Below are 10,000 nucleotides of genomic sequence, written 5' to 3'. Positions count from 1 at the left end.
TGTGTGTGTGTTAATCTGAAACAGATACAAGGTGAATCAAGGATAACTGCACTTTAAAAAGCCAAATCTTGACCATTAGACAAGACTAAAGAAAACCAAACCCACTCAAACATGAACACTAAAAAAAAGTTTAAAATGCATTCCCATCCACACAACAAGAACTATACTGTGTTTGTGTTAATAACTTCAGCATCATGACAAATGTGTTTTCACAGATCCCAAATCATTTCAGTCACATAAACAAAGTTTTAGATGAAACTTTTGGTGAGCTAACGTCTAGTTCAAGGGGCAGTCCTAGCCTAGTGGAGTCGGGCTTTTAACCCAAAGGTTGCCGGTTTGAGTCTCAAGGTTGTGTTATTCGATCCAGTTATTCCCAAGGTGCTGCAGTGATAGCTTCCCACTGCTCCAGTTGTGTGTTTGTGTGTGTTCACTACTTACATGGGTTAAATTCAGGTCACACTTTGAGTATGGGTTACCATAATTGACAAAACATGTCATACTTTCACTTTTCTATTTAAAAAAGTGACGTGTGCCAATGTCTGTGTTCCTGCACATAACAGTCAAAGTCACTAGTGATTTTTTCCAACCTGCGGGTACCACTTTTATAAAAAGGTTAGCCCGCCCTACACCACTGTATCTATTTTTAAAACCCGCTTTGCACCTGCGACAATTAAAATAGACATACTAGGCATTTGTAATGTAAATAAAAAGAGGCTTTATTACAGCCTAAAAGTGCTTGAAAGCAGCCATTATAGATTACATCGCCTTGTAAACTGGCAACAACCTACGCTTATGAACCATAGAAACCAGCATGGTGATATTAATATAGAGATAGAATAATGACATTTTTAACATTTTAGAAAGCACAGTTTGTATTTGCTGACCTTAATTTCTCCCACGCTTTGTCTTTCATCTTCAATTTTATATCTCATTTTGTTTTGTTGTTGTGGCTGGCAGTTTTTAATGGCCTGCCCTGCAATAAAGTGACAATTTCTTTACCACCTGACCCGCGGGTTATGAGATGACCCGCGCATCACTAATAGTCACTACTAATTAATAACCACATCAACAGTTGTCCACTTATTTAACTCTTTCCCCGCCATTGACGAGTTATTAAGTCAATTAAGAGAAAATATTTCCCTGCCAATAACGCTTTCCTGACAAGTTTTTACAACAAATAAAGATAGGAAGAAAAAAAATCTGGGTTTTGTTTGTTTGTTTGAAAGCAGAGGGTCTGTTCTTTCATTTGATAAATTTGTATGTTTATATATTTATAGAAGAAAATTTTCCTGGAAAAAAATCACAAAAAATGCTAGTGTCAAATAAAAAAAAGACTGGCAAATTTTTTTTTATACAAGATAACTCTAATGGTAGATTAAAATCAAACTATAAGTCTAGGAATAGGCCACTGAAATCACTTTACTGAATAATAGAGTATAAGTTAAATAAATACCTCGACAGTGAGGACCTTCATCTCCTCCATCAGTGCAGTCTGGAACACCATTACACAGCTTACTCATGTGAACACACGTCTCTGAGCCCAAACACTGATGTTCATTAGGAGGACACCGCGACACACGGCTATGAGAACCTGAAATAGACAAACAAGATAACATAAACCTAAAGACAACATTACTCAACTCATTTATAAAACATTTAATACAAATAAACATCTGCTTGTATTTGGAAAAGAAATAAGAGATTTGTAATAACATGACAGTCAGTCAGAAAACAACAGTGCTTCTCTTACTTTTAGTGCTTGCGTCCTGAAAATGTACAAAAATGACAGTGCAGTGATGTTTGTCAGTGTTTCCCACAGATCTGAAATATACTTGTGGTGTAGCCGGTGAAAAAGGCCATCATTACCCACCGACAAAAAAATTTCTACTATACGTGTAACAAACAGTTAGTTGTGTATGACACAAAAATTTGATTTATGGAACATTTATATTCATTTCACATTATATTTTATAAATCCAAGCACCTCAAACTTTCTTTGCCATGAACAAAGCTGACACTGTTTGTCAAAGCACCACAAAAACACACTGTTTTTGCACTGATAAATTAAGCAATACTTGTGTAAATGTTTTATCAAACTCTATTTAATAAAATAATATGTATAGTATATAAATGATATACAATGCAGGTCTATAGATTATAAATGTGACATTATATGTGTTATAATGGTCTCTTTACTTTCTATTAGATAGAGCAGAAGCAGTAAAAGTGTCTCTCTTTCCATTTCTCTCTGGCAGATTAATCCACTCATTATTTATCAAAAGTCTTTTGCTGTTACTGTGACGCTTTGTGTTTATTATATGTTGAGTTAGCTTGAGCTTTGCTCGTTCAGTGCAATGGGCTTGACATTAGCACTGCTTTTTTGCTACATCTCTGTTCTCTCTGAGATATAAAAAGCCGATTCATTAATAATAATATCACAAACAAATAGAAGAAAGATATCACTGTAACACCTAACAGTTTACTTAACTCAAACCATTTAAGTAAACCGGTTGCATTAGACCATTTAAGTTTTAAAACACATAAATTTAAGTACTGTGAACGTGAGTCATGTGCAATTATGCAAAATAGAAGAAAGATATCACTGTAACACCTAACAGTTAACTTAACTCAAACCATTTAAGTAAACCCGTTGCATTAGACCATTTAAGTTTTAAAACACATAAATTTAAGTACTGTGAACGTGAGTCATGTGCAATTATGCACTTATATATAAGTAGTGTGAACTTAAATATAAGTGCATAACTGCATATAACTCAATTTGTTTAAGTTCACAGTACTCAAATGTATATGTTTTAAAACTAATGCAACCGGTTTACTTAAATGGTTTGAGTTGAGTTAACTTTTAGGCTTTACAGTGTAGAAAGTGCAGTGCATGGTCATGACTGACTTTGATCACAGCCATTCTCTGATCAACTCGGGTTTTACACACAACGTTAATCAGACCCAATATAATTAAACTGGGACCAACCTGGACCCGACTGACCATTTAAAATATAGACTAAAATTCGTACGGGTCCCGTGTCCTCCGTGAAGACCTCTAATGCATACAACTTGGTACAACTCAAGTTCAGAAACATGGAAGGATACAATGGGTCCGCTTCTCATCGCACCCTAAACAGAGAGACGCACACTGAACTCATCGAGACAGACACGACGTGCTCGCGCGCAAAATATAATTATCAAAGAGTGTCATTATCACAAAAGAACAAAAAAAGACCACATTTTATATACTTGGGCAGTGGTTAATACATTTGGGCGGCCTGCCCAAGTAAAGACAACTTGTGGAAAACACTGTGTTTGACATTATGGCAGCGTTATGTATCATACTAACCCTGAAAACTCACTTTTGTATTCTTTCACTGTGGGACAAACATTTCCTGGTGACACATAGGACCTACTCTATGATAAACAGTTTACTGTGGTTTATGAATTTAAGTTAAGAAGAGTCAAAAATAACCTAACCAAAGCTCAATGTAAAATTTCTTCCTATGATAATATTTTTAATGATTTAATATATTTTGAGGTAATAACGCTAGTATTAGGCTTTATTATGACTGTGTCTAAATGTGGGGTCATGTGTTTGTCTTTGAGTCACAGGATGAGCTGTATTAGTGCTGTCCAGACATCATCTGTCTCAGGACATTAGGTCTGGAGTGCACACCAAGAGAAGCAAAAATGTTTTTTGTAGAAAAGTGACAAAACAAGGCTTGAAACAATAAATGACCCCTGAAAACTGAGATCATTCATAGAGCAGAACAGACACACTTTATTGATTTAGTGTTACTGTAAAGCAATATTCACATGGGATTAGTTTTACATGGTGTAAATTTGGGTAAAGTAACTATAACCAAAGCTGAATGTGCCATCTCAGTAATCACTACAGACACTGTCCTGTCAGTAAAATTACAGTGACTTTTACCTTTTGTAAAAAGGTCCAGAAAAATAACCTCAGGTAATAATAATCCTGTGTGAATAGACCAGCTGTAATCATGAACATAAATATTATGTTATGATTTCTGGAAGCACCATAATAAAAACATGACAAAAGACAAGTGATAGCGGTGCCTAAATTGGGTTACTCCTCCCACTTCTGAACACCTTAACATTGCACCAAAATGTAAAAATTTGCCATCCTATTTGGAGCTGCATTTTCAAAGGACAAAGGGGGTCACAGTATGGTGTAAGGAGAGTCCACATGTGGAAGTAATAGACGTCTAGATGATAAAGAGTGTGCTGATTTTAGTAAGCAGTGAAAGCCAAAGATATGCATTAAAAGAACATAAAAGACACAGAGGAACCATTTGAGTCAGGGACGAGGGCAATATGACATCCTTAAAAATGGTTTTAGAAAATAACTTTACTAATAATTCCCTGTTCTAAAGTGTTACTATGGCAAGGAAATGCACTTATTTGAGACCTGAGTCATTTTTCTTAATACATTATACATTAAAAGTCACTCTGGCCAAAAATGTACATCAAGCCACTGTAATATTTTCAGTGCTATTGCATTAGTTAACAAAATATAAAAAAGCAAGTCATCTACAAATAAATTATGCTACTCTAATGCTTTTTCAAAACCAACGTCTTGACTGCAACCTCTGTTCCCTGATGAAAAAACATTGCATTTCCTCATACGCAAGATGGACCAAGCTGAGGAGTGATATTTACAATTCTGCTGCCACAAAAATCGCTGTCTATTAACCTCCAATAAAGTACATAAGAAGCTGCTTCTGCTTTTACCTTGATACTGTGTAAACACAGTGGACACTGACTACTAGCAATCTGCATGCATAATTTATCTATGGCTAAACCACGCCCCCAAACGCGATGAGCCAATCACAGTGTGCATAGCTAACCCAATACACTCGGACATTCTCTTCTTTTACATCCATTGAAATGCATTGCAGTTAGTCAGTTTTCATTAGTTTTTATATTTTTTTCTTGTCATTTTAAGTGTAAAATGGTCAAACGCTGTGCATGGGGTACATGCAACTCCGACACTAGGTATCCCAAGAGTCCCAAGTAGGGGTGTAACGGTACGCAAAAATCATGTTGTTCGGTGCGTACCTCAGTTTTGAAGCCACGGTTCGGTTCATTTTACAGTATAAGGGAAAAAACTGCAAACATTAAACTGCGGCTTGTTTATTACTATAAACTTTTTTTAACAATTTGTTTACACTTTTTAAAACACTTTTTATTAAATTATAATAAATAAATAAATAAATATAAAATAAAAAAAGAATAATAAATAAAATAGTGCTGCAAAGTTCTCCACTAAAAAACATACTTTTTTACATTATTTTATTACAGTACCTACATCTCTTCTTAACCTTCTCTTATACTTTTTCTACTTAAACCTTGCACCAAACTAACAAATTCAATTCCTGAATACATTTATGAACTATTAGCCTACATTTTTGCCACCAAAAAATTTTTCTGTTTTGATTTATTTTGGATTTTTTTTAGTCACAGTATTGAATTGGTTATGTACCATCTCTGTATAAAAATAATATTACTGCTCTATGTGTAACTGCATAGCAAGCAACATGATGATATACTTATTATACACTCATATATTGAGTGAGTTAGCCATCTTTTATCTTTTGCACGTTTCTCCTAATTTTTGCTTGTGTAGCCAATGTATGCTGTGACTTAAACTAACAAAAACAAACCCCTCCGCAGCTGAGTAACAGCTGAGTAAGCCCGGGTTACAGCTCTTCTCTGTCCAGACCAGATCGCTGTCCCAACCTGATCACACTGTGACAATGATATGATTGACGTGAGGATGTGCAGATGAAAAATCTGATCACAAAAAGCGCGGCTCATGATTGCGTACCAACGAAAGACGAGCAACCTCTCACGCACTTTTGAAAGAACAAAACAGCGCGTTGACACGCGTTTAACACGCGCTTTGAGACGCGACACGTAAGCGGCCCCGTAAATGTTTACATCAATAATCAAAGAATATTCAACTAATTAAATAAAAATCACCGAATGTTGATTGTTTGTCCGAGTGAGTGGAGGGTGCGTGGCTTAGCCATAGGTCAATTGCACGTGGATGCGACAGCAATGCTAAAGTGTAAATGGAACTGACATGTAGCCTAAAACCCAGTTTAGACCACCATCGACTTTATCACTGTGTGTCACCCTTCTTTCTAGAGAGGTCATTTGGGTGCTTTAATTGTGGTTGTCATGAACAAATGATTACCGGCCACTGCAGTAACTGTCGGATAGAGACGGATTACGTGAGCTCCACTTGTTCACTCTCACTTGCAGTCACTCCCTAAAGTTGCTCATCATTTGCATAAAGTTAAACTTATCTCAGTTTTTCTCTTCCTGTCGCCAGCGGTGAATATGTTGTCGGAAGTCGCCAAGCTTCCCTTGACATGAATGAGATTGTGTTGCTCTGCCACTGCTAGTAACTGGCGGTCTGAATGGGGCTAACGGCATAGAGGATACGGTGATAGTCCTATGCAGAAGAATTAATCAGCCTCAAAGTCTCATATGGGATTAGCCAAGAGGGAATCACCAAAGAGTCTTGTGAAAAACGCTTCATTACGAAGGGGCTAGAGCTGGAGATTTGAGCCACAAGGGAATGACTGGGTAAATAAGACACTAACATTTATAAACCAATGGAATAAGACTACATTCACACAATGCCAGTGCATCCCATATCCAATCTTTCTTTCCCTCCATAGACACAAAGTCGTCTTAAGAAACATGTAAAGTGTGAACAAATGTTTGTGAGGCTGCTTCGCAAAGCGCCGTTTTGCTATGTCAGCGCATTTTTGGGCTTAACTATTTTAAGGCTAACTGTTTCTGGGCTTGGCTCATAAACCAATCAAGTTTTTATTTATTAAAATGTAAATGTACAGTTTGTGTTGTTTTGGTCTTAGGTAAAGCTTTAAGATTTATTTTGGCTTATTATGGGCTTGATCAACACACAAGTTCGTACCTCCTGATACATGTTTAAATACACTATCAACAACTTCAGTTGGATTCTGTAAACAGTGCAAAGAATTACTGTAAACACGGTTGTCATTATCGTAAATTACTGAACTGTTTAATATCTGTCTGGCCATCTCTAAATCGAAAGACAATTAACATCTTATGCAATTCAAAGAAACATGTCTAACATTCCTTAGCTGCAGTTGACAATAATTAGATCAATAAACCATGAAGTGTCTTTAAAAACAACGAAATAACGCAGGTTTGAATGCTAAAGCTTTGATATTTTTACCCTGTAAAAACAGTATTTATGGTAAAAAAAAAACGGCAGCTATGGTTGCCAGAAAACCTCTGTTAAAACTTTAGGAAACATGTAAACAACTTTACAGTTAAAAACTGTAAGAATACAATCCCATTTTCTTCATTACAGCAGAGTTTTGTATATTTCACAATTCTTAACTGTATTTTTCATGGCAAAGTTTTGTAAACTTCGCAAATCTTAACCATGTGTTTAATTAACTGGTTTGTTAATGTAAATCGGCTTTGTACTTAATAACTGTTTTTTTATAGCATTTAAAAAAAATCTGTTTAAATTATGAACAATTTAAACAGTGCATTACCATACATAAACAATTTAGGGAGCAAAATTAATGAAGAGTTTTATAAACAGTTGATTTTACTAAAATCATTCTGTCAAAAACAAGACAAACAAGACATAAGTGATGGTATTAGCAAAACCAATTTTCTGACAGACACCTTCAAAAGAACACTCAAGAACAATAAGGAAACAAATACAAAATCAGTATAGTGAAAGTGTTTGTTAAGTTTCTCTGTATGACCAAATTTAGATTTCAGTTTCTATTCTTCATTGTGAGGTTTACCCAAAGTGAGCCCTTGTCAACCATGTAATAAATCTTTGTCAGATGGTTGAAATGAAGACCATACTGTAGACATTTTAATGACAGTAAAAAAAGAAATACTTCTGGAAGATGGATTAATTTATCTCTTCTCTATACAAATGCAAATCAGCTCATTTATAGTGCCAGTACTGTAATGACCTATATAATTAATTTTCTCATAAACTGTGCATTGCATTCTTGTCATAGGGGTGAGATGCTCAAACAAAATCCACCTCTGTTATACATATACAATGTGTTACAACAAACCATCTGTCTGTTACACCTATGGGATAAGTTGTAACATTTGCACTGTAATTATAGAAAAACAAATAAAAAGTGTTCATTTGTAGCAGAGATTATGTTGTTGCTTTTGTAAAAATATAATTATTGTGATTATATTATTGAGTAGTTAGTTATTGTTATGCCTGGCTTAGAAAAAACAACACTGTTCTTTTGCTGTTTATATCACATCTTATATAATTTTTTTGCTATTTTTATCACATCTTTGGAATATTTAAACAATGTTTTGCCTGCCGAGACCTGAATCCATCAAATCCACAAATCAAATTGCCTGTGTCAGGCATTTGTTTATGCTTAGCCTACTGTATAATGGATGCATATAATGGCAATAAAGTAATGGGCCATTTAAGATCAGATTAAGCATTTAACCATAACTAAGATCATTGTGTGTGCAGTATTTATTTGTTCATTAACCTGTCACAGTTGTGTTTCATGTTCATTGTTCATGTCTATTTTTAAGTTCTGTGTCTTATAGTCATGTCTTTAGTTTTTTTGAAAGTGTTTATTGTCATGGTTGTCTCTTCTTTCGCCATTCCCTGATGTGTCATGTTCTGATTGGTTCCCTGTCTGTATATAAGCCCTCTTGTTTCCCATTGTCCATGTCAAGCTTTGTTCATATGTACATGTATCTACTAGAGGTTTTCATGCCATGCCATATGTTTGTTCCTGTTTTGTCAATAAATCTGCACTTGGGTCTACAACTCGTTTCCTCTCAGTGCATATATGGTTAGTAAACAATGCATTAGACAAATCATGTGCTTCACATTGTCATCAAAATATATTATTCACATTGTTGCTAAATACATTATTCTACATTTAGGCATGAAATGAAGGCGGCACTACCTAAATAACATGTAGGAAGAAGACCATGTCTGTTTCAAGCTCCATAAACGTTGACAACAAAATAAACCACAGCAGTGTTCAATACTGTACTTACACTTACAAATAATTACAGTACAAACTTGTTATGAAATGTCATGAAAACAACTTTTTTAATCCTTGCCAACAGCTTGGTCCTGACACTACACTGTTAGATGTACATTTGGCAGTAAAATACTTTAAAAATCTACAGTACAATCCCATATTTCTACATTACAGTAAAACACCCATTTTTATCTTGCTGTGACTAAGCTGGACTCTGACTGTAATATGCCAGGCAATAAAACAATATTGCTGTAAACAGCGCCACCTGACGTCACAACATAAACCTCATTCACACAGACCTCTGGTCCCAGAAAATACCCGTAAAATTGCCAGACAAGCGTCTGTGTGAACAAAAACTCGTTCCGTTAATCTTCTGGGATCGTTGCCGGAAAGAGGACCTAGTAAGATACGCGGGTAACCCTCTGTGTGAACAAGAATGCCATAAAGGGCGTGTCGAAGTGAGGACGCGCGCGTCATCATCACAACACAAGTTATGGTTCAGCTCCTTACAACGAGAGATAACATGTATATAAACATTCACAACGAGAAATGTTGCAAACTAACATGTATATAAACATTCACCACGAGAAATGTTGCAAACTAGATTGAAGCAGTTATCAGGAAATGATATATGAGACGCATAAACAATGACGCACGTGCCGTAGTGAGGACGCGCGTGTCATGGCAACATGAAGTTGGTTCAACTCTTTAAAATCAGGGATTTACAACATTCACTACGAGAAATGTCAGCATACTAGACTGAAGCGGATATCAGGTAAGTTAGCTCGTTACTTACTGCGTTGAAACGGAGATCATTCAGCAGCATCAAAGAATATCGCGTCACGTGCTCATTTGAGCTATAATAAACGAAAATACCCGCATGTCATCCCAACGAGATATATTGTTCA

The 10,000-nt window shown here is 35.6% G+C and overlaps 1 protein-coding gene across 1 annotated transcript in view; it reads right to left on the bottom strand.

Annotated features, from left to right (window-relative positions):
• lrp1aa (low density lipoprotein receptor-related protein 1Aa) overlaps positions 1-10,000 on the bottom strand; it is a 263,102-nt gene that overhangs the window by 170,260 nt on the left and 82,842 nt on the right. Inside the window, exon 3 of the mRNA XM_065265952.2 lies at positions 1,454-1,591. Within this exon, the coding sequence (XP_065122024.1) occupies positions 1,454-1,591 (138 nt within the window). The remainder of the gene's footprint in view (positions 1-1,453; positions 1,592-10,000) is intronic.

Source organism: Paramisgurnus dabryanus, chromosome 14, assembly GCF_030506205.2.
Source record: "Paramisgurnus dabryanus chromosome 14, PD_genome_1.1, whole genome shotgun sequence".
NCBI classification, from domain to species: Eukaryota; Metazoa; Chordata; class Actinopteri; order Cypriniformes; family Cobitidae; genus Paramisgurnus; species Paramisgurnus dabryanus.
This window is presented reverse-complemented; position numbering and strand designations above follow the sequence as displayed.